Source organism: Xenia sp. Carnegie-2017, unplaced genomic scaffold, assembly GCF_021976095.1.
Source record: "Xenia sp. Carnegie-2017 unplaced genomic scaffold, XeniaSp_v1 HiC_scaffold_20, whole genome shotgun sequence".
Classification (NCBI taxonomy): Eukaryota; Metazoa; Cnidaria; class Anthozoa; order Malacalcyonacea; family Xeniidae; genus Xenia; species Xenia sp. Carnegie-2017.
Window position 1 is genome coordinate 10,418,051 of NW_025813483.1, and position 25,265 is coordinate 10,443,315.

A 25,265-nucleotide genomic window follows, 5' to 3' on the forward strand; every position below is an offset into this window, starting at 1 on the left:
TTGTACGTTGACAGTAATCTTCAAAAACCTGCATTGGCTTTATGCCTTAAAAGTAGAATTTTGCTTTGTTTTAATTTTTGAATAATTTTTTTCAGCTGTTGGCCGACTGCTCCGACGGTAAAATGACAGTTCACAACGAAAATATTATGAAATTCAACGTTTGCAAAGCCTTTCCAAACGCTGAAGGTGTTGAATGGGAAAAGGATTGTAAGTTGATGTGGCGAGGCTTGACGGACACCGATAAAGGATCCAGTCATGTTTTCTTTCTTGTATGGAAGAAAATTGAATCCTTTCATAATAATTATTTGCATCTATTTACCCGGCGGGCCTACATCGCAAAAGTGGTTTTCAGTAGGGCTCTGCTAAAGTACGACACTTCATATTGTATGCATGATGGGTTAAAAGAGATGAAAAAGTAGTGAAATTACGAACTAAAAAAGACATGACTTAGATTTGAAAATTTCTACTGACTCTGACATTCTCACGTAAATTCTTCCATTCTTATATACAGCATTGTATGAGCAAACCTTTGTCTACCCCAATTTGTTTTTACTTTTGATGAATGTATGTTGTTCCTCCATATAGTAACTGTATGTATGTTATTCATTACGAAGTCAAGTGAAAAATCACTATTATTATTCAGACACTTAAGCATAGTAATAAGACGTAGCACGCGAATTTTCTACGTTCTTACAAAGACCCTAGATCAAGGAGCTCCTCAGTTTGGACATTTAGTCGACACCTTATCATGAACGAACCATTTATGTTTGTTTTTTTTTTTACGTAAGATTTGCCAAGTGTTCGTTTGGTTGGAAATCTACCTTTCAACGTGTCCATTCCTCTTCTTCTACAATGGTTACAAGCGGTCTCCGCTCGCATTGGTCCCTTCACCTTCGGTCGGGTTCCCATGTCGCTGGTATTTCAAAAGGAAGTAGCCGATGTGAGTTTTTTTTACGAAGTTTTTGTAACAGTAAAATGCACAAACGTATGGATTTTTGCGCGTGATTGTAAATGTTTTGGACGAACTGAGATATATGTTTGGTTAAAGGTGCGATAGTCGGTAATAGAGATAGTCAAAAGGTTTTCTCACAATACTTGAAAGTCTCTAAATGTCCTTGAATGTCCTCTAATCGAAGATGAATAATTGAAGGCATTGAAAACTTTTGAATTTATAAAAATGAGCTTGAAAGTCCTTGAATTGTAATTTTCGATCAAAGTTTTTGTAATCATGTAAACATGTCGGTTAGCGCGCTGATTTTCTTTTCCAGACGTTAAAGTGTAAAGTAAAAGTGTTTTAAGTAGTCTACAAACAAGGTGGTTTTCACGTTAAATAAATTCTTGCGTTAGCTGTGCCTTCCGCAAAATTAATAGTTCTTACAAGTCCTTGAGAAGTGCTTGACATTCATTTCTCTTGTATTGAACACGTATGAATCATTTTTCTTAATTGAAGACTTTTAACCAAAACTTTACTTTCTTCTACTGCGATAGGCGGTGTCCAAAAAGCATGTTGTAATTTGTCCAGCCTGAGGAATGATTCCAACTTTTCATCGAATTGTGTTGGATTCTTGCTGTTGATGCAAATATTTTGCCATCATGGCCTTACTAAATGTATCGATAAATTTTCAGATCAATTTTATTGATTCAAGAGTCATCATTAATCTTTTCTTTTGTAGAACATCTCGGCACCCCCCGGTCATCCAAACTCGTCACGTTTGTCAGCGATGACGCAACATCTTTGCGAAGTGAAGAGATCGTATAGTTTACCCAGGACTGTGTTTGTTCCCGAGCCGAAGGTAGCTACTTTTTCATTGGCCCGTGTTAAACCTGTAGTGTACGAGCTACTTTTTCACTGGCTCGTGTTAAACCTGAAGTGTACGAGCTACTTTTTCAATGGCCCGTGTTAAACCTGTAGTGTACGAGTTACTTTTTCACTGGCCTGTGTTAAACCTGTAGTGTACGAGCTACTTTTTCACTGGCCTGTGCTAAACCTGTAGTGTACGAGTTACTTTTTCACTGGCCCGTGTTAAACCTGCAGTGTACGAGCTACTTTTTCACTGGCCCGTGTTAAACCTGTAGTGTACGAGTTACTTTTCACTGGCCCGTGTTAAACCTGCAGTGTACGAGCTACTTTTTCACTGGCCCGTGTTAAACCTGTAGTATACGAGATACTTTTTCACTGGCCCGTGTTAAACCTTTAGTATACGAGTTACTTTTCACTGGCCCGTGTTAAACCTGTAGTATACGAGTTACTTTTTCACTGGCCCGTGTTAAACCTTTAGCATACGAGTTACTTTTTCACTGGCCCGTGTTAAACCTTTAGTATACGAGTTACTTTTTCACTGGCCCGTGTTAAGCCTGTAGTGTACGAGTTACTTTTTCACTGGCCCGTGTTAAACCTTTAGTGTACGAGTTACTTTTTCACATAAGTTTGATATGGTGTAGTTATCTCCGAAGAGTACGAGGATGCGTTTCAACTCATTAACTGTGTTGCTTTGTTTTGAACGAGTTTTATCTCTATCAAATACAGACGTTTTCCAAAATTGATCATTGGACCCAGCACATCTTTTCCTATTTTCTTTTAGGGCTGTGCACCCCCGAACGCGATACAATCAAACATTTTACAAATAGACATTTTTGTTCGAAGCTGTATTTGCAGAAGTTGTTCTCGTCATGACACTTGTAGCGAAATGTAAAATTCGTTAGTGACCGTCTTGAAAACGATTGGCCACTGACGTAACTCCACATTCTTCTTTAATAAAATTGAAACTTGACTTTCACAAACGTGGATTCCTTGAGCAGCGGAGTACATGCATGCGTCAACTGTTAATGCATATTTTTGCGAAGTCAATTCAATCCGTCTTCAACAAAAAGCTTTCACTTCAAAATACTTTTTTGAAAAAGACTTTGAAAAATAGTCTTACACTCCAATCTTCCGTTACTTTAAAGTACATTGTTTGAACCCGGGAGTATCGTTACATGTTTGTAGATGTAGATCGTCCAGGTTGGTATAGTCCTGAGAAGGACTGTTTTTGTTGTTGTTGAGTGACGTTTCGACAACCTTAGCGGTAGTCATCTTCAGAGTCAAAAAGATTTTTTCATTCATTTTTTTGACTCTGAAGACGACTACCGCTAAGGTTGTCGAAACGTCAGTCAACAACAACAAAATAGTCCTTCTCAGGACTATACCAACCTGGACGATCTACATCTACAAACATGTAACGATACTTTGCCGCCAATCACCATGATATTTTATAACTATAATATATAACTATAATATAACTGTAATGTTCACACCAAAGGTTGATGCTGTATTACTTCATGTTGTCCCGCGGAAGACACCTGAGATTGATGCGCCATATGAAGTCGTTGAGCAAGTGGTTAAGGCGCTGTTCTCCAAGAGAAGAAAGTTCATTCGTTCATCTTTAAGGTTTGCAAAACTTTTTTGTAGTTTAGTTCATTTTTGCCTGGTGTTTCCGCCGAGACAATTCGTTTTCCGTCTTAGATGTTTGTTTCCCGACGACGAAACTTTGGTCGACGATTTGTTGTACATTGCCGATGTTGATCCAAAACTGCGCGCCACGCAAGTGGATATGTCTGGAGTGGGAAGGTTGTGTGATGCTTTCCTTGAGATCACTGATAATATGAATTTAAATCGACTGCCTTTACTAGTGAATCGGCCATTGCCTGTTCCATCATAATCCATTATTTTACATCGTCCTCACCCTAGCGCGTGGTCTGTGTTGTGACAACTGGGAGTCGAGAGCGACTCGGACCGCCGATTTCCGAGAATCGACATAGATAAACCCTGCACTATTTCAGGCGTAAATGGGTTGTCAATAGTCAGAATATTCACATATTAATCTTTACTACATCATGAATGTAAGGAAATAAAGGAAAATCGATTTGTTATTTAACATCCTCACTACTATAGTAGATGAAGTGAGTTTATTTTCCATTGACTCGACATTAAATGCATGACGTTTACTAAACTTTTGAATGATTAGAATTGTTTGTTTTCCTGCTTTTTTTGTGTGATTTGTCTCACAGTTGTGAATTTGGAACTCCCTTTGTAAACGTGCCTTGCTGTGGCCCAAATGTAACGAATTAATTTTCAAATGGTTTTCCATCATTTTTATAAAGCGGGTCTTTTTGCACGATTTTGACCAGGGAAAAATTTGATTCTTCTTTTTGTTTGTATCATCTGTAATTGGAAAACAAATGCAGTAGACAGCGAAAATATTCGATTACCGCAGTTTACGGAATAAGCAACAGGACCACCGCCATGTGTAACCGTAACTGCTAAAAATTTAATTAAGTTTCTGGCTGGAGTAGTTCATAACAGTGCTCCTATTGCTAAGATAATGCAATAAACTGGCTGCTATCATAGTAAACACGTATGCGTAATAAGATATACCTGTATACCCAAAAAGCTCAATAGAGTGCTCCCACTGTTTGTTCCTTGTATATACTGTGTTATTACCGAGCAATGAAGTTCATTGATATCTGTGTATTCGTTCGACTTCCACAGATGAGTAGCTGATTTTCAACAATCGGAAGTGTGTTTGCTTTTCTTTAAGGTGTTTGTGTCTAGTGATTTTTGTTCGTTCGACTTCCACAGATGTGTAGCTGATTTTTAGCACTCGGAAGTGTGTTTGCTTTTCTTTAAGGTGTTTGTGTCTAGTGATTTTTGCAAGATATATAAGTCGTCGTTACATATTTTCGATGCTGATGAAAATATGTATTTTAGCTTGATTTTATGTGTTACTATCATCCATGCTGTTGATTTGTCCATTAAGTTTCATGAAAAAGCGGCCATTTTGAATAGAGATGCCGTCAAGTTAACCAACAATTCACAGCGATTCTCAAATGTGAAAAAAAAGCGTAATGGTTTGAGGTCACTCGATAACAATAAAAGATTAATCGATGGACTGAAGAGAAGACTTCTTGGTGCCGTAGAAGTTCCGAAGCTTAACCATGCTTTGAATAGCAGTGATATTAACAAACCTAATCATCTAAAAATGGACATTTTATATGGTCGAACCGGAAGAGATTTTCGCGCAAATCACGTGGGCAAAAAGTTCAAACGAGATTTCGAGAGTTCACAAAATTATTCTAAGACAAACATCGCTCCTGAGTGTCAAATAGCAGAGCTTTCATGTCGTGGTTGTTGTTCCAATGATTGTAAATCATCTTACTGTCGTTGTGATTCGTCATGTTCTTTCTTTGGTGATTGTTGTAATGATTATGAAAGATATTGTGTAAAAGAACAACATCCACTCATCAGAAATGTCTCTTTAGTTTCGTGTATTCTTCCTAAACATGTGATTATGAAGAATGCCAGAGAAATGAAGACAGATACATATTCCTTGATAGTCAACAAATGTCCATCAAAAGAACACGAACTTGTAAAAAAATGTATAACTGCAGATGATGTGAATTTAACTGTTAGCAACCTTCGTCGAATTATTCCTGTTGTAAGCAAACATAATGTCACTTACAGAAATGAATTTTGTGCCAAATGCAACGGTGTCCACGACTTTGAATATTACGGATTTGACATGAAGTGTAGCGTTGTTCCTCCTTCACTTCGTTCACTTAAAGATCTTGAAAAATTTGCTTCAAGATATTGTTCAACGAAAGACGGTTTGAGAATTTTTAGAAAGAAAAAACAGCCACTTCGTGAGTGCCTGAAATCCATACATGATATCTGCTCAACTATATCGTAGGATCTGGCTGAATTCAGTGTGTGCGGTTACAGTTGTAAAGCAAGTGATGATAACTGTTCATCTTGTTACTTTGTGTCGCATGTGGAAGCTCTAGAAAAAGTTGAGGACAAACCGTTGTTGTTTACCGTTAGTCTGCGTTTATCTCACTACGACGAACCTTTAGTCGAAGTAGAAGAAGCAAGATGTGCAGGATTATATCAGTTTTATGATCCATATTTGGAAATTTGTCGTAAAGGAAAAGTCGTGACATTCAGCGATAAAGAAAATGTTGCTGTTTGGCTTGATTACGGCGAACTTGAGAAAAACGTAAGTTTATACGTTGATGATCTTATAATGATTAACGGCAGTTCTGGCGTTGCAAAGATTTTCCAACTTAATGCTTCTCATGTTCATGACGTGGAATATGAGCCCGTTGATTTATTATACGATGGACGCAAGTACAGAGCTTTTAGTTTCCAACTTGAGTTGACTATCGAACAATCTTTAATTTTTGCGAAATATATCACTCCGGAAAGATCCAATATCGTCAATTCTTCATATTTTGGGAGCAATTTTAATATTCACAGCATTGCAAAACTTCTGTTTTTCACACAAGATTTTAACGTGACAGTTACAGTGAGCAAAAATTCACATTTTTTAAAAGAAGGTACAACCTTTTCACTGACAGTATTTAAGACAACCTCTCGTCGACTGGCGTGTATTCGAAAGCAATTCTATCCCAAAGATGCTTACAAAACAGCTGAAAATGGTGAAGTCTACATTATCAACGCAACAGGTAAAACATATCCAAAGAAAGAGGTGTTTGTCGAACCTGACAACCATACAATTTCCGTGTGTGAAGAGATTGTATACTCTAACTGTGATGGAAGAAGAGTTAATCTTTCCTCAGACGACTTTGTAATGTTTACAAATTTGAGTATACTTTGTACCTGCACACAAACGATCTATAATTTTGGTGAATACGATGTAAGAGATGGTGAAATTTTCATGTGCATTTCTGATAGTTTTACCAGAACTATTCACTGGTCAGCTGATTCTTCAACCCCAATCGAAGAATACTTGACTTTTTGCTGTCTTATTATTTCGATGGTTTGTTTATTTTTGGTGATCTTCACTCATTTATTGTTTCCTGAGCTACATAATCTCGCTGGTAGAGACGTCACAAATTTGTCCATATCGCTCTTTCTGGTTCAGTTGTTTTGGCTGTTACCAGTTATTGACAGTCACGTGTTCTGTCGCGTGATGGCTGCCCTGAAACATTACTTATTCCTCGTGTCCTTTGTCACTTTGGCAATGATTGCGTGGGACACCGAAAGGACGTTCGCCAACAAGAGAGTACCGAAAAAACGCTTAAAGAACGAAGAAAATAAGAAGTTCGTCAAATATGTTGCAATCACGTGGTCTCTGCCTGCTCTATTTGTGATCATTTGTGTTGTGTTGGATCGCACAGACAGTTTCGCTATTTATTATAATGACTTGAAATGTTGGTTTGATAATGAGTTAGCTCAAAAGTATCTCTTTGTGCTTCCAGTTGGCATCCTTCTACTTTTCAACGTGGTAGTTTTTTCCCTCACTGTATATTATATACAACGTTCTAGTTCTGGTGCTTCTATTATTCACCATGGGGAAGGACATCATCGAAAAATGCTTTGGATCTATATTAAAATCTCATCCTTAATGGGTTTCAGTTGGTTATTTGGTTTCCTCTACTTGGCCGTAGGTTCTCTTGCTATCTCGTACCTGTTCGACATCTTTGCTTCCTTGCAAGGTGTTTATATCGCTGTCGCTTTTGTGATGAAGAAAACTATCTTGCAGAAGTATAAACAGCTTTTTCGACCAAAAAACGCGTACCAGGCAGACTATCGCACGATATATTGGCAGGATTTTATGAGCTGCAGGGAAACAAGACTTTGAATATGACTTATAGACTCTTGCTTTTGAATTACAAACATGTTAGATGTTGTTTATTGTAAATTGATATGTACTCAGTTTGTCGTTTGTTTTCTATTCGGTCGTGACATTATATTAAATTGAAAGTCAGGATTGAATTCGTGGTAATTTTTAGTAACCTTATCAACTTTATTAAAGGCTCATTCAATTGTAGTTAGCGCAGAAGTGGGCCGTGTATCTACCCAATGCAATGTTATCACATACATTAGATTTCCTCCCACAAAGACGCATCTCCATGTGTTTAGCTTTGGTTTAAGCCTGTACGTATTCCAGAAATCGGAGAATTCCTTCTTCGTTTATGCTACGTGCAAGTGAGCAGGTTGCGGTACGCGGAAGTACCTACTTTTACATGAAAATTGCTTGACGTCAGTCGAGGAAGACAACATTTCCATGAACAACAGTCGAAGTAAGATTAGCACACAGCTATCTTCGATTTGTTGTTGAAAACGTATATTTCGGCCTCTCGCGCTCGTTTGTCGATAAATAAGTTAAAAATTTTGAAGTTTCACCAACAAAATGCAAATAACCTGTGGAGTGCAGTTGGCAAAAGTGCTTGTTCTTTGTACCAAATATGCAGTCTAAATTAAAGTGTTGATTGTAATAAACAAAATTATGGAATTTCTTCCCACTATAACATGTAAGTACAGTTGCTTCGTATTCTTACTTTGCGTTAAACCGAGCTGAGTTACCGTCCATTTATTAAGGTTTAGGGAATCAAACAACTTATCATTGTGAATGATAGATTTTTCCCCCCCCTACCGCCCTCAATATTTGTGTGTGTGGTTAGGTAACTCAATATGTAATTAAGCACGCTATCTTCAGTATTGAGAGGCCTTCTACTATTTGTTAAAGCTGATTTACTTGTTTTGTTTGTTCAATTTTTCGTAGTATGTAATATCAATTGCTTTGTGTCAATAATTTCACTGTGGACATTGAATATCTTGTCTACACATAACATATTTTCCATGGTGACTTAGCCAGCTTGTTAATATAGTCCTACCTTAAATGAAGATATGATCTTCGCACTTTGCTGGACAATTTAAGCAATTGTCTCATGAACCTGAGACAATTCCTTAAATTGTCCTTCAAAGTGCGAAGATCATATCTTCATTTAGTTTCAAAAACACCGCAATGCATATAACATAGTCCTAACTTGTCAATTTTGTTCACTGTCTGCAAAAGCAATAAATTCGTCTTGCAATAAATGTAAATACTTGCCGACAGTCTTGACACTAACTTTCCAGGTATAATTGTGACTTTGGCTATCTAGCTCACAGTGCAATGATTACATGACAGAGCAGGCATCACATTTGCTGGAATGCAGGTTGATGCCATATTGGGAAACTTTGCTTGGGATGCTTTCATTTTCATTGCTTTAATTTCTTAAGTAAACGAGTCTGACAAACATGGTTCCTGTCATTGCCCTGAACATCCCCTTTCTCTTTTGGAGTTTTGTACGCAGCCCAACACTTACAGCATTGCACTATCATATACTTACATCATTATGTCAACAGGCGATGGCAACTATGAAATATTTCAACAATACTTGGATGATATTCAACGTAGACTTTCAGACACCACTGTTGAATGGAAAAGGCAAGCATTGGAAACTATTGATGATCGTGTTGTTACTGTGGTTATATATTGTGATTGAAGTGTGTTTTCCTTGAAAATCGTATGTCTTAAGAAAGAATTTTATTAGATCACATGGGCGACCACCAAAGATGGTTGTTGTCAAAGGACAGTGCGTGCAACTAACCAAGAACCACCTCAGGTTCACCATTGACACTACACCCAGTTTGAAAGATCTTCCTTTCTTCCATATGTTTTGGACAGATTGCCAGGTATTGAACAATTGCACGAGCCCATAGAAATAGAGTACAGTGGAAATGGGTAGATGTCAAAACATCATTTTAATGTTTGATGTATGTACAATATGTTATACATTCTTTCAATGTGTTGTATCAATTACATGCCACCCTTAGATGCTTCATCATTTTATAAAGAAATGGCACTAAAGGCCTCCTTATACCCCCTCCCTTCCTTTTATACCCCCTCCTTACATCTTATACCCCCTCCTTACATCTTACAACCTCCTCCTCCATTTCATACCAGTGGTGGGGGAACATTGATAATTGGGGAGGGGACTATATTCATGTATTCGTATGTTATGATCCGTAAACACAATTGATTTCATTAGAAACTAATAAAGTAAAACGTCAATGATATGTGGGTTGTTATCAGGACTTTGATGAATACAGAAACGTTGTCAAAGAAAAGATTACCATATGGCTGCAGAATATCAAGGCGAATGGCAACACTGATTGGTTAATTGTACAAGTGATCACCCAGGGATCAATCAATCGCAATAAACCAAAGTTGCAGCTCCCTCGTAGCAGTGTTTTTGATAAAATAAAGAGTGATTTTGGTGGAGGGAAAGCTAATGAAAGGTCAGTTTGGTGTGGTATATTTTAGATAGTGTAGAGAGACTGTTCTCGTTATCTATTGTTTATTCATCACTACCAACATTGATACACGTTGTCTTTGTTTATATTTTACACAGTGTAAAGACTGTTGTCGTTCTCTGTTGTTCATTCATCACTACCTACACTGACACACATGTTATCTTAGTTAATGTTTCTAATAGTGTAAAAGCTTGCTCTCACTCTCTGTTGTTCCTTCATCACTACCTGCACCGACACACGTTATCTTAGTTTATATTTTAGGTAGCGTAAAAACTGTTCTCGTTCTCAGTTGCTCATTCATCATTACCTACACTGACCTTAGTTCACATTTGAGCACTGTAGGTACAAATAAGGACACATGCGTATACAGTGTATTTTTAGATGTATTCAACTGTGGGAACCATCGAAACATGATGCAAATCCAAAATCTGTGGAATCCTGGCTTGCGTTCATGAGCAAACTAAGATACTCCGTTCTCGCAGCTGTCGACAGAAATCTGAAAAAAATCGACGAAAAAGTTCGCAATACCCGTGATAGGCGAACAGAACGATCGTGGGATTTCATCAATTACTTTCTTTGCCATGTACGTACTCTAAATCATCTTCCCTCTTTAATTTTTTATTATTGAAATCGAATCTGGGGAGCATGTTTCTGGTACATGTACTACCTATAGTATACCTTCCCTCGACCTTCTGTATTTTTAAAGCATAAATTAGCGAATGACCTAAAATCTACATCTATATTCAGTAAAGTGATCAAAATTGATCAAATCGTCAAGTTGCTAACCTTTATGCCTAAGTCGTTTTTGGGAGTTTTGAGGTAAGGGGAAAGAATTAATAAATAATTTAAAAATAGTCTAACTTTTTATCGAATATTATATTTATTGAGCATTTCTTCAGTTGTTTTCATTGGTCAATTGACTTCGGCAACAAACACAGAACACACCAATGGAGTAAATAGTAATTTTAGGTAAAAATTTCAGACTTGAAAATTATGGCATGGGCGAAAAAGGTAGTGACGTGACGAAATTTGACATTCATAAGGGCTGCCAATCAGATTACGTTTGAAATTGTGGAAGCAAAATCAATCCATTCCCCGTGTTTGTTATGATTCTAGTCGAACGATGACGGCATGTGTATTTTTCTGCAGGAGGAAGTCGCGTTGGTTTTCGAAATGATGCATTTGAATGAGGACGCGTTGATTCATTACGACGAGATCGACGCGTTGTTGGGTCAGCTTGTTGAACAAGTCAAAGCATCTGGTTAGTGGATAAACTCTTGTACGAAGTTTTTCACGTTTTTGGATGCGATCGTGTCAATTGATTGATCTATTTCACCTCGACATTCGTAATAGGAAGCCATAGCAAGAGTACGACTACGACAACGAGTACGAAGTTTGAACGTGTAAGGGAATGGCACAAGGAAGTTTGCTGTTGTTATCACAACAGTGTTTTCGCGCCAAAATGACGTAGTTCGTACTCGTAGTCGTACTCGCAGTCTTTGCTAAAGCTCTCTAATATTACGTTTATCGCTGTTGATTGGGGCGGAATGACGGACGAGTGTAAACAAGATGTACCCATCGAGCGTTTTTACGGCTCATTTTCTTTGAATCAACTTTAAAGTGCCTATGTCAGGCTCTGGGAAATAACTTCTTTAATTATCGTCTATCTTCTTTGATTTATTCAGTATAATTGATAGTTCAAGAATTTAAGAGTCGTAGGCTTGGCCATTCTGGCCATACATGCAAATTTTATTACCAGATCTGTTCTGACAAGCTTGGACTCTCCCACCTATTTTATATAGTTGCAAAGTTTAGAACGGGGGGGAGTGTTGAAGCTCATCTGACCAGATCTGTTAAAAAATTGCGTGTGTGGTCTTACTGTTCCAAGCATTCCCTATCCATTTTTTCTATCGTTTTCAGATCATTCGGGGCCGCTTGCAATGTTTACCGGTGAATGTTGGTGCTGGGACGGTGCTTCCATTTCGCCCAGCACCGAGAAGAGACTTCACGACAAGATAAGGAAGAAAGAAGCGACTTTTCTCGATATGAGAAATTACCTTTTCATCAGACAGTGCGCATTACTGTTCCAACTGGATCGTGTGAAAGTTGTTTTGCAGAGAATGCTGCATTTTATGCATGTTGTCGTTCACGAATTGGCAATTTTAAATGTAAGTTGTTCTTTCCTCTGTTTATTTATTAAGGAAATCGCGAATTCCATCTACACTACCCCCCTTATCATATGCACTGTCATGTTTAATAAGAGATCAGTTAAAAGCTGGACGGGGGGGACACGAGAGAGGCAGTGTTCGCCACGATAATATGAAGAACAAAGACACCGAAAGGCACTTCACGTGAGAAAGAAAATAACCGCTCGAACGATAGCATTTCATATTCTATGCATTTCAGAAATGAACAACTGTCAACGAGTTAACAATTTACATTTTAGCTCTTCATTGATTAACAATTTTCATTAAAGATATTGGTCAATACCACTATGGTATTGTCACCTGATAACCATATCCCCCTCCCTTTTTGTATTTTTTAAGGTTTCCATGCCTACTGGTGCGTCTGCGTGCTGGGTGACTTTAAGTTCGCTTCAGTTGATCCGTTCGGCGATTCAAAAAAATGCCGAGATCGTCACATACAATCTGCATACAGCGCAAATTTATCAGTACGCTAAACAAAAGGTACGTGCAGTAACAAAATTGTGTTTAGAAACGTTTTTCCCTTTGAGTTAAACTTTACGTCATTTCGAAGTACTTCATGCCTCGGGTTGTAATTGTTTAAAATGATTACGTCATAGGGCTCTTGTAATTTCTCTCGGCGGCCCTCTCGCGTGTACAATCGATAGATAAAAGTACCATACATTTGAACAAACAGAAATCCAACATTCAATATCAATTGCCAATCACTGAAGACCTCATTAGACTGTTGCTGCTATTGTGGACATTTATGCAGTGTCAGACACTGGGGGGGGGGAGGGTGAAGATAAGGGTTATTTATTTGTCATTTTATTGAGTTATTTATACAAAATATCCTTTGACTAATTTTTGCCTCTCTCCTCACCCCTCAATATTTCGTGAAGTGTCTTCCCCCTTCATTATTGCCGAGTTCAAGATATTTTATTTTGGAGAAGGTCCCTGGTAAAATTATTTGGTTGGATACTGGATAGGTTTGCTTAGGATGACAAAGGATGTGTTTGGATGGAGATAAGTTTGCTTAGGATGCCAAGGGATGTGTTTGGATGGGGATTGATTTGCTTAGAATGACAAAGGATGTGTTTAGATAGGGATAGGTTTACGATGGATATGGTTACGATAGCTTTACTTGGTATAAGAGATATTTCACCTAATATTTTTCGTCGATGTATTCAAATGTATTTATCCTCAAAGGTCTTTTTCAACGTAAGCATTAAACGATTTTTTACAGCTTTTTGAAGTGGGACACATGTGTGGCCTAATGCCGGACGAGACGCCGACTAGTCAGCAGCTCAATCTAGCTTGTAACCTTTGTGGTGGTGTAGGCAAAGATAAAGAAGGTGCTTAACCTAGTGTAATATTCTTAACCCCCACTATATGTTAATCAATTTTTCGTTTATTTAGTACGTGTTAGCGAGGGAAGCCCAAGCAACAAGCTGAAGTCTGCACTCTCGTCAAAAAATGGCTTTAAAGCTCTTTACCTTGTAAGTGATGTCATGTTTGGGGTGACGTTTTTGAACAATTGTGAAAAAAAACGCAGTTATCTATCTATTAGGTCTCGCCGCCCTACTGCCCATATTGCAGTGTCTACTGCACTGTCTCAATGATTTAGAACCCAATCCTCTAGATGTCTAACTACCGAGTCAAGGTGAGGCAAAGACGCCATCTTGAAAGGTGGCAAAAAGCAAAACTCAAAATGAAAAATAAGTTAGAACAAAGTTTAAATAACCCATTATATTAAACATTTTAATAATCAAACCAAGACTATCAACTTTGCGACTCCAAATCAACTCAGCAAAAGCAGATATTAGTCGTAAATATCGTCAGTTTTGCCACCTTTCAAGATGGCGGCTCGCCTCACTCATTTCTATACAATTTCGGTGGAGTCAGATATCTAGTATATTGGGTTCTAAGTCGGTTTAATTTCACGCGCGCTTGATATTGTGATAATCTTGCTACGTTGAATATTGTGTAGAATTACGGCAAGGATTTGACCATTTATATTTTTATGTAGTTTACATCGAGTTTAATTTCCCGCCCTCCATATTACCGTAACGAACTGATCATATTGAAACATCACGTGTTTTGTTTCTAACACGTGACCATTTTTATTTGTCATTTAGCTTCTAAAATACTAAATTACTACTTCTTTATTTTTCAGGAGCTGCTTGAAATGGCCATTAAAACATACAAAAACATAAAACGCAACCGTATTGCTAAAGTACTTGGAATCGACTTGGGAAAGTTCTATATGTATGTTTTTTATCATTCATTGGTAACTCTGATCGCGTCGTTCAAATCATTTTATTTTTCAAAGAGCTCTCACTACGTTTCCCCTCGTAGGTCCGGCGGGAGTTATGGTGACGCCGAGTTACTATTGACTGATGGATACAAGATGTTTGCGGAGGAGGGATGGGGATTATTGGCAGCGAACACATTGCTATCCCTGGCACAATGTCAATATGAGCTGCGGAAATGGGAGAAATATCTTTTAAACTGATTTTAGAATTGTTATGTGAAACCGGCCACCGCACAACATTGACTTGCGAACGCTATTGAAGAGTTTCTATCGATCGTTTACCCTCTTTAACCCTGCATAGATACGCACAGTCATGCGCAGTGTTGGCCTGCCAATCTCATTTGAAAGAAGAAAGTACTTCATATTACACGCAAGAGCTATTAAGGTTGAAAGACGACCCACAACATGAAGGTAAGAGTACTTTCAATGCTTGGCATATAGCAACACGTCTGGAATATCTTTCCAGACAACCACATGTTATTTCGGTTTAGGTCCGCAAAGTGTTTATTTTTAGCTAAACCACTCACCATACGTGCCCAACCGTTGTTCAAACCAGACGTTATCAAAATTCATCTGGATAAGAACATTGCAACTATTGGCGAGATTGTATTTGTCGACGTGGAGATTGATAGTGGCTTGACACAAGTAAGCAATAGTTTTTTTTAAGTTCATTCGTCGACCGGTACACCTAGACAATATTGGTCTCGGACTAACGCCGGGGGGGCGTGCGAACAATATAACTTACCGCCATGTTCTTAGCAAGCGCGAGTCATCCAACTCCTGACATGAAGGAAATATTTGTTACTTCGGGATGGGGTGGATGAACTGTCGGTTCCACAGTATCTTTACATCGGTGTTTTTGGAGAAGAAATGGATACTTTGGTAAGGGGATATTGGTGGTAATGAATTGATCTGCTTCACCGTAACCATCGTCGTATTCAACCGTTGTTTTGGTTTCGGGACTTTTCCCGCTCTCGTTCATTTCTAAAAATTGCACGAGAAATGAGTAAAAAAAACTAGATGAACTGTAAAATTATGTCAACGCACCGACATCGCATGCCGTTGGCTAAGCGAGTTCATTTTACTCGAAAGCTCACGGTTAGCTTTTTATTTTCCTCACGGTCGGCTTTTTATTTTCCTGAATATATGAAACAATTTGTGTAGGTCGTGGACGAGTGTTCCTTAAAGGTGACCACGAGAATGACTTTGACAACACAAGACAGTGAACCCATACGACTCACTAATGACGATGACAAACAAGAGTCCACTAATGTTAATGCATCTTCATCTGGTGAGTTTGGGATCCCTTGGGACAATGTCTTGCCTCTCATATCCCTTTATGTCTCTATTGATATGTTGTATAGAGCTATAATAGACGTTACAATCTATCGCTCGGGATCATATTTTTCCATCCGTATCCCTTTGTGTCTGTCTTGATATCTTACATGGAGCCATGTTAAATGTTACTGTGTATCCCCAGCTATCATATCTTGTCATTCATATCCCTTTATTGATATGTTGTATGGAACCATGTTAATGTTATACTCTATACCCAGCTATCATATCTTGTAATTCATATCCCTTCATTGATATGTTATATGGAACCATGCTAAATGTTACAGTCTGTCCCAGCTATCACATCTTCTCATTCATATCCCTTCATTGATATGTTATATGGAACCATGTTAAATGTTACAGTCTATCCCAGCTATCACATCTTCTCATTCATACTCCTATAGAATCCAGTATTGGCACGACTCAGTCAGAGTCGAAATCTAAAGAGAAATATTCTTTGGAATCTGAAAAAGTTCAGTTGCTTCCAGGAAGACATCTATATCATCTCAAGGGACAGGTAAAACTTTGACAGATGACTTTTCTTTACATTGCAATCAGTACAAAAAATTTTCTCGTTTATTCTATATTATTCATTCATTAACTCGTATTCTTAACTTGTTATATAGGTGAAAAAAAGCGGTTCATACCTTCTATCACAACTCCTCATTACGTTGGGCAATATACATTTATTTGCTTCCTTGACACGGTCGCCTAAAGCACCGCGTAAATTTATAGTTGTGTCCGAGTCACCGGCGCTTTCTTGGGCAAAGGGAACTGTGGGTAGGTAGCTTAATCTTTTTCTACGCAAGTATTTTGGTCCTTCGAGTTTTGGATGGTTTCCTTGATGTTGCCATACGGCAGCGCTGGAGAGAAAGGATGAAAAAATGTTCTAGATTCGTATGACTGCCGTTTTAATTAAAACAGACGTCTATCAGGCGTTTGCTCGGGTACTCGAGAACAATGTTTGGTTAAATTTGCGTATTATAACATTTGCCAAATGGCATAACGAAATTCACGGCAATGCAATCTCACATGTAGCAATATATTATGTAAGTAAATCGTGTTTCATTATACGTTTCATTAGTGATAAAAGGAAGAATTTGCTTGGTTCAAGGACTTCGTGTCAGTCACGCGTGATTTATGCAATCTCGCGACAGTTCAGGAGTCCTTCGGTAGCCTGAGTAATGAATGTCCCGTGTAGAAATACTTCGTGGTCATGAGTATAATTAACGATAAATATGCGTATTTCGGTATATCGGCGAACGGACTTGATTTTTTCTATCTTTCTATTTTTCTATTCAACTTAATTTCAGATGTTCCACTGGTTGCTGGTCATACCAACGTCATTTCTTTGTCCGTGAGCACTGGACCGGCAGCCATTCTCGACCAATCCGTGTTGGAGGTCACCTCGGAGTCTGGTCTCTTGTTTCAACCAGTGACGAGTGGTGTGACCGTTGTTACGTCACAAGATAACGAACTGTATGCTAATAATGCAAAGTACCGTATCGAAGTACATGAAGACGAGGCACACTGTAAATTGGCGTCTAGGTAGAACATGCTAATTAGGTTATTTTGATGATGAAAGTTGTGACATGATATCAGCAGGATATTTCGCATACAAATTGAACAGCGAAACCGATGAGATGTGTTTTCTTTAGATGTTACATTACCCTACCGTTCATACCAGCTTATCACAAAACATGTGTCGACTTGCTTTTGTTTTCGAATTTTGAGGAGACAGACCCCGAACAGCCTCTCCTGGACCACGATGTAAGTTAGACTGTAGAAACGGGATTGCTTTGCTTTTTGATGTTTGTTCAGTATGAAACTGCGTTTCGAATTTGAACTTGGAATCACCCAAACATTCCGTAACAAACTTGATAATTTAGAGCTCAAATATATTTTTCGTTATTGACACTTATGATGTAAAAACAACAAAACGCGTTTGCTGATTTGTTTATTGCTGAGTTTGGATTAGCCTCTGCAAACCGATCAATTAAATCAGTCAAAGATAATCTGCAAATCAATCATGAATGCATGTTGGAAGAAAAATCAAAACATTTGTTTTAAATTTCTCTTTTTCAGATTATTGTTATTTCGTAAAAGAAACAAAAGATGTTTTTCGTGTTTACACTGTCTTATACAAACACAGTAAACATCTTTTATTTCTTAACTGTATCCTGTGTCATGTGATGTTATAAGCAGTTTGCTCACATGAATCAATTTTATCAAACCTTATTAACTTTTGACTGATGTTTTTATGGTTTCGTATCGTGTGTTCTACTATTAAAGCCATTAGGGTACATATATATGCTGTCGTGACCGGCCGAGATTCACATTTTGGAATCGGATGCGATGAAATTGAATCATGGGGGCAGAAATTTACGTAGTAATTTCTTTAGGTTTTTTTTCTTGCGTCATGGCTTTCTTTGAATAACCTGTCCACGTTGTTTCTCACGTTCTACAAGCCGTTTCTAATTCAGCATATCTCTCATCGTAAAAACTATGGGTGAGTATCATCTGTTTGTTTTTATGAAGAAGATTGCAAAGATAGTGTAGTCGTTGCGTTTTAAAAATTGATAAGTGCAGTTTGTCATAGAAAGCATACACCGTACGCATTAAGCTACAGGAGTTACACATGAGATCATAGTGTGGCAAGGATTTAACTGTAGGCTATGATGTAACTGTAGGCTATGATGTAACTGTAAGCAAGGGATTTACTTGTATGCAAAATTTGCCTTTAAAGAATGATTACTTGTGGGTAAGGATTACTTGTATACTTTGAATTACTTGTGATAAAGAATTTATTGTACGAAAGATTTACCTTAACTGTAGTAAGCTAACATTTAGTGCCTTTCAATATAGTTTTCTGGCAGGTGGGGGGACACTGAATCCAACTAGACATTTTTGCCTCAAGACAAGACAAAGCATGCGCATGCGCCAGTCTTTCGTTTCTTTTTTTGTATCTACCCCCACTATCCGATGCAGAATAGTAATTGTAATGGTTTTTTTTGTCTTCCTTCCAGTTTCTTTTTATTTGTTGTTTTTTTGTTTCCCAGCCATTTTCTTCAAGTTATTTTAACCGGAGCGACGAGTACGAACATTACAATATGCAGCGCCGACTTGCAATGTGAAGGCAAACCCGAGAAAAACTCGTCTGAACCTTTACCTCTTCATTCTTCCTCTTCACAGGTATTCGATGATTTTATTTTAGCTAAATAACATTCAAGAATTCTCGTTTATAAAGTGACGGGGTTTGAACTCTGACCTGTCTGCACGTACATGTTTGTCGATGTTAATCGTCCAGGTTAGTGCAGTCAGTGCAGTCCCGTTAAGGGCTGTTCATTTTGGTGTTTACTGAAGTTTTGGCATCGTGCAGATGACTGCAACTAAGATGTTGAACGTCAGTGTAGACCAACACTAACACAAACAGTCCTTTTAAGGACTGCCAACGTCTACGAACATATAACTTATGTTAGTTAAACATCCATGTATTTCCGCTTTTCTAGGCGTTATTTCATCACAGTGAGCTTTCGTATGTATGGCGTATGGATAAAGGTCAGAATCTATGCCAACTTTTCTTATCTATCTACGTGTTGAGTTCATTGCCTTATATAATTCATGATTTTATTTTAAACGAAATTCTGTGATTCCGTGATCCACAAATGCACGGGCTTGACCCCTGATCCCACAACCAAGTGTTTATGATTAGATTGAGGATTTGCGTCCTACAATATTTTCAATTCACATATTATGAAGCGATCTTATAGCAAGATAGAAAATGTGTCATTGGCCCTCGGCAAACAATGAAAGTATTTAATAGTCAACCGAATGTCGAAATTGTTTTTCTGCTAAAAGGCGCAGCCAGCACATTGATTGCGGTGGGGGAGGGAGAAAGAACATTCTCATTTGACTATTGTCTCACCCTCTCCGATTACAGAGCTGGCTACGGGTTACTGCATTGGACTTACATAAAATTTGATTGCCAATGTTGCCACTCATCAATCTTTGAGGGATTCGCATCACCTGAAAGCTTGTTCAAAACCTCATAACAACGAGCATCACCTGAAAGCTTGTTCAAAACCTCATAACAACAAGCATAACCTGAAAGCTTGTTCAAAACCGCATAACAACAAGCATCACCTGAAAGCTTGTTCAAGACCTCATAACAACAAGCATCACCTGAAAGCTTGTTCAAAACCTCATAACAACAAGCATCACCTGAAAGCTTGTTCAAAACCTCATAACAACAAGCATCACCTGAAAGCTTGTTCAAAACCCCATAACAACAAGCATCACCTGAAAGCTTGTTCAAAACCCCATAACAACAAGCATCACCTGAAAGCTTGTTCAAAACCTCATAACAACAAGCATCACCTGAAAGCTTGTTCAAAACCTCATAACAACAAGCATTTTTACGAAAAGCATGTATTTTGTGACGTGATCAGAATATTAATCTTACTATTCTTTTTCCGTTTTTTGCAACGCAGAATTCTCCTCGAGTCTTGTATTAAGTGTTGTATATTTCTGTATGGCCGAAGGAAAGGTATGTTTTACTTTTATAAGCAAAAACGTGCACTAACTGAATGAATGCATTAACGAGAGACAGTGATAGATTAAAGAGCCCCTTTCAGCAAAATTTTTAATTAAAATATTTAATTTAGATATCAGTGAAAAGAGTTTTTTAAGTTAATCAAATCGTTCCGCATTTATTGCTGTTTAAAGTTGGCAAAAATGCTCCTTTTAATGGGCCTTGTCCTTCGTTCGAAAATTCTGTTCGTCACTTTTGTGACGTCATGCAAGGGACTCGACAATACAAGATATATATTCCCACTACCTTTGATGACGTCAGAATTTGGCTAGACACAGGTCAAGGACAAGGTCAATTGAAAGGCCACATGAAACTGCCATAACAAGAAGATGATTTGATCAAATTAAAAAAATTTTCGCCGATACGTTTTCGCTAATAGATGCACTGATACTAACACTCGTTTACATGCCTATTGCCCATATTCCAAAGGTTCACGTAAACTCACAATGACTGAGTGTGGCTTCAAAATCACCTCATAATTATTCGAAGACGAAATGTTCACTTCACTGATCGCTTGATTTGAGATATTTTAGTGAAAATCTTGCCATCGGTGGAGAAAAGACTTTGCTATTGATCAGAGAAAGCGTGATTTTTATGTCATACCCCATGAGTGTGAGGGAGATTTCAAAATGCGGGCATAAGTTTACTTAGTTGCAAGTTTTCGCCTTTAAACATTAGGGCGACTTAGAAAATGTCTCTTTGTGGCATTAAGATTTAATCATACAAAGATTCTTGAACTTGTGATCTTATTTTATCGATATAGGACAATGAATGGTACACACACAGACATCGATTTCAGGTTTGATTCTTGCTTCTTGCATGCGTCCTCTCTTATTGAGATGGTTAACTTTTCTCCTGAACATTAAGAACACTGTCAAGAGAAGCGCCTTGTTTGAAATTGTGTTTTCAATTTAACTTTAAATTGAAGTTTGAAAATTTATTAATTTAAAGGGGCGTATAAAACTTTCTTACGAGTCATAAAAAGCATTTTCATAAAAATGAAAACGATAAACTCTCCGCGAACCCCCCTAGTCGTCGAAAATTAAATTATTTATCGTTATATAGTCTGTTAGGATGCTTTAACGTATATGGCAAGCGTCACTTTCAGTTACACAGCGCCCTTTCATTGGTTCGGAAACAGTGTTTTGACGATTTATTTTGTAATGGCGAAAACTGCTGACGATGAAGAGAAAAGAAAGAAAGTTTAATTTCAGGGCAAATAATGACTTTTAATAAACGTTTTATTAATCTCGCTTGAGTTTACTATTGCGTGTGTCCCCATATGAATATAGGACAGCCGCCTCAATGATCAATCTTCTGCGGTTCTTGTTAATTACTCATAATGACATGTAGTACTTGTCGAAACTTTTGAATTAAAATCTTACGGAGTGTTTATTGTTTTGTCTTTTATGAAGTGTGCATATTGACGTGGGGTTTTTTTATTAAATTAGTTCACGCATTTTGCCAAAATATCTTCTCACTAATGTTGGCAAAAGTTAAAGAAGAAGAATTTGCGGTTTTAATAAACTGTCATTAAACAATCATTAATATTGCAAAAGCAACATTCGAAATAAATTAATTCATGTTTTATATATGTTGTTTAAACATATAAATAGTACTTCTAATAACTATATACATTATTGCTATTTAATTATTGAAAACTTCTCCGAGCTCACGAAAGCTTCATTCTGTATCAACGATCACTGATGTTACGATCCTTGTTATCTAAAGAGATGAATAACAGTCATCACGTTGAACAATCACTGAATTTTTATGCTGCATTCCTTCAATTTTCTATAAACATTGTTGGTATCCTTAATAACTTCCTGTTACTTTATGCTCACGCCAAAGATCCTTACAAGATCCTAAAACGTTGTCACTTCATCATCAACGTCGGTGTCGTGGATTTTATTGGATCGTTGTTGTTGTTTCTTTATACCACTCTAGTGCTTGGACGTGTTTTCAACCTTGAAGATGAACAGTTGATAAGTCGTATCTCAAATAGAGTTGCATCACTTTTTTTTGCTGCGTCGCTGATGTCATTTTTAAGCTTGGCAATTGAACGATTTTTATCCGTCGTCTATCCGCTATGGCACAAAGTTCACGTCTCAAACAAAGTCTGTAGGTACTGGCTTACTGGAATGTGGCTGTTCGTTTTCTCTACTGAGTTATTGCGGCTCTTAAAAGAGAGTATCGAATTTGTATTTATTCAACTGGGACTTTATTTCGTGGGGTACTGCACCACCAACATGCTATATTTTGCGACATATATATCAATCGTTAAACAACGCAAGGCCCTCGAGAAAAGCAGCGAATCAAGTCGTATCAACAAACGAGCAATGCAGATTCGCCTTAGAAATGAAAAAAGTTTTTTGTCAACGGTAGCGATAGTTTGTGCTTTTTTTACCGTGATATATTCCCCAACGATTGTTTTGCTTGTTCTCCTTTTTCTGAAGAAGAATAGATTAAGCTACATTGCCCAAAATATAATCACGCGCTACTTTCCTTGGGTGTTTGTTATGGTGTCTTTGAACTTCGCCATTTACGTACCGATATACGTTTGGCGTCTACCTAAATATAGAAAAACTTTTAAGAAACTTTATTTCCGTAGTTAGACTCAGGTTTCCTGAGATGATTACTTCAGTTTTGCCGTAGAAGTTATATTTAAAGATACATAATATGATGACTCTGATGTTTGTATACGTACGAGAATTAAACTACCGACATATTGTTGTATTTGGTCAAACAGGAGCATCCTTTATGATTCCACCTTTCCAATCATGCGATTTTCCTTAGTTTGTCGTCAAAACGATGTCTTTCGTTTTCACAGGTTTAGAAAGTAGATTTATAAAAACGTAAAGCTGTCGCGGATTCAAGGTTAGGCAAAATAAATTATAAATGCCGCTGATTTCTAAATTTGCAGAATATAACATTACCTATCGTTAGGTTGTTGTAATATGTTGCTCATAACGCTGGCTCTGCTAGTGGGGGTGTAGCCTAGATTGGATGTACCATTTAACGTATGATTCGTTTTTTCATATTCTCAACTGCTGACTCATACCGTTGTACAAAACTTAGCAACTATAGCCCATTCTAACTTCAACTAAAGCTTCCACAAATAATCATAGGAGGGGGAGGGGTAGTGCAGATCTCACGGCTGTGCTGGTTTTCTCTGACATCAAGGAAACGTCCGACAAATATCGTGGGACTACTTAAAAGACTACTTCAAGCATAAACGCATGAAAAAAGGTTCACGGCCAAGCAACAAACCCCCCTCCCCACCCCGAAATAAAAGTGTGGTTTAGCCCTGTAAAATGCGTTGATGGTGTTTTTGCTAAGAAAACAAAAAAGTTTTTCATCGACCAAAAAGCTATTATGTCTTGCATGCACATCCGACGGAGTACTTTATCCCTTAAGATACTTAGTGATGATCTTCCTAGAGGGTTTCATCATTCATCCCTGTCCGCACACTCACAATTTTTACAAATGCTCAGAATCTGTTATTCCGTGATAAAGTACCTCCAAACTCAGGAATAGAGATATTGCGGGCTGTTCATTCGGTAGTGTTTGAAAAGATTGAATTATCGAATGATCGTTTCAAATTTGATGGATTTTTTCGACCCAGCAAAAAGTTTCCAACGAAAATTGCAAGAGCTTGTAGTTTACGATGGTAATCTGGCGCTCAATGTTGTGCTTGACGAAAAGCTTCAAAGTACTACACTGGCACTTTGACTCGTAAGCGACTGCGCTTTTTCTATGAAAACGCAATTTTTTTTACTATGTAACTTCTAAGCCGATGAGAAGTTGTAATTGGACGTTCTTCCTGAGAGCACACTGAGCAGTGGATCGTTTTAACAAGAGAAATGTCAACATGATTTTATGAAAGGAGCTCTGAGCAATTTGAACTGTACTCGAAAATTGCATTGCTCAAGCCAGACAGGTGTAATATGGTAAGTGAAACAAGTTCATTCTCGTTACAGTGGCTTTTCGAAACTGGCTCAACTAGAATCCAAAAAAGAACTCATTCAGTTTCCAAGTCAGTAAAAAGGAATTATCTTCATACGAACAGTGGCCAAAACGGGACCCAGAGTCAAAGTTCGACATCGAATAGTTCGTTAAAATTACACCATTCTGTATCGAGCTAGCTTGTTATCCGGGCCAGATCGCCTTCATATAATCAGGCCCTAACTTCTTTTAAAAATGTAATTTTCAAAAAAAAAATCAGCATTGCATAGCAATTATTAGTATTGTATATGAATATTGACCATTGCCAATTCAATTAACGTTCTATTCACTCCCACGAGAATCGCTGCACACTAATTATATGAATGTGTTTTCAAATTGGGTTAACGACACAACGTCTCTCGCTCTTTAGATTCATCATTTTTGTTGTGTATTGTTTTCCATTGCATTTCGAACCAATCATATTCTCTGATCATGTAGGTGGATGAGGATTAAATATTTTTGAACAACTTGTCTGCATTCTGTTTTTTGCTTGACATTTGTCGAGTGAGGATGTCTAGCTTTAGAAGTCAAGATTTTCGCTGTGTTGAAGAAAGGTTTGAGGAAGCTCTTTGTAGCGACGTTAGGGCAAATAATACAGGCTCAATGTATTAAGAAAAGATTGGCTTCAGATGAAATTCTTTCACGATTTTCACCTTGGTTAAAGGGAAGAGAAGTTCTGCGTCAATCTCAAAAAAA

At 37.7% G+C, this 25,265-nt stretch overlaps 3 protein-coding genes across 3 annotated transcripts in view; all 3 read left to right on the top strand.

Annotated features, from left to right (window-relative positions):
• Positions 1–22,154, top strand: part of LOC124442920 (trafficking protein particle complex subunit 10-like) — a 41,286-nt gene extending 19,132 nt beyond the window's left edge. The window contains exons 3-29 of the mRNA XM_046993431.1: positions 96–207; positions 789–940; positions 1,674–1,793; positions 3,300–3,427; positions 9,379–9,520; positions 9,921–10,126; positions 10,523–10,724; positions 11,291–11,402; positions 12,062–12,309; positions 12,688–12,828; positions 13,571–13,679; positions 13,744–13,823; positions 14,501–14,592; positions 14,683–14,823; positions 14,940–15,049; positions 15,153–15,283; positions 15,803–15,929; positions 16,378–16,490; positions 16,600–16,753; positions 17,287–17,521; positions 17,632–17,743; positions 18,376–18,482; positions 19,033–19,165; positions 19,483–19,531; positions 20,464–20,519; positions 21,328–21,363; positions 22,016–22,154. Coding sequence (XP_046849387.1) covers positions 96–207; positions 789–940; positions 1,674–1,793; positions 3,300–3,427; positions 9,379–9,520; positions 9,921–10,126; positions 10,523–10,724; positions 11,291–11,402; positions 12,062–12,309; positions 12,688–12,828; positions 13,571–13,679; positions 13,744–13,823; positions 14,501–14,592; positions 14,683–14,823; positions 14,940–15,049; positions 15,153–15,283; positions 15,803–15,929; positions 16,378–16,490; positions 16,600–16,753; positions 17,287–17,521; positions 17,632–17,743; positions 18,376–18,482; positions 19,033–19,165; positions 19,483–19,531; positions 20,464–20,519; positions 21,328–21,363; positions 22,016–22,048 — 3,381 coding nt within the window. The 3' untranslated portion in view covers positions 22,049–22,154. The remainder of the gene's footprint in view (positions 1–95; positions 208–788; positions 941–1,673; positions 1,794–3,299; positions 3,428–9,378; positions 9,521–9,920; positions 10,127–10,522; positions 10,725–11,290; positions 11,403–12,061; positions 12,310–12,687; positions 12,829–13,570; positions 13,680–13,743; positions 13,824–14,500; positions 14,593–14,682; positions 14,824–14,939; positions 15,050–15,152; positions 15,284–15,802; positions 15,930–16,377; positions 16,491–16,599; positions 16,754–17,286; positions 17,522–17,631; positions 17,744–18,375; positions 18,483–19,032; positions 19,166–19,482; positions 19,532–20,463; positions 20,520–21,327; positions 21,364–22,015) is intronic.
• On the top strand, positions 6,056–7,774 carry LOC124442923 (adhesion G protein-coupled receptor E2-like). The gene has a single exon (XM_046993435.1). The coding sequence runs from the start codon at positions 6,060–6,062 to the stop codon at positions 7,638–7,640; it is 1,581 nt and encodes a 526-aa protein (XP_046849391.1). The 5' UTR covers positions 6,056–6,059; the 3' UTR covers positions 7,641–7,774.
• Positions 22,155–22,270: 116 nt separating the features above from the next.
• LOC124442924 (adrenocorticotropic hormone receptor-like) lies at positions 22,271–23,310 on the top strand. The gene has a single exon (XM_046993436.1). The coding sequence runs from the start codon at positions 22,271–22,273 to the stop codon at positions 23,177–23,179; it is 909 nt and encodes a 302-aa protein (XP_046849392.1). The 3' UTR covers positions 23,180–23,310.
• The last annotated feature ends 1,955 nt before the right edge of the window (positions 23,311–25,265 follow it).

Bases quoted from the DNA above. Each gene is read 5' to 3' on its own strand.
- LOC124442923 (XM_046993435.1), top strand. From the start codon at position 6,060: ATGATTAACGGCAGTTCTGGCGTTGCAAAGATTTTCCAACTTAATGCT.
- LOC124442924 (XM_046993436.1), top strand. From the start codon at position 22,271: ATGTTACGATCCTTGTTATCTAAAGAGATGAATAACAGTCATCACGTT.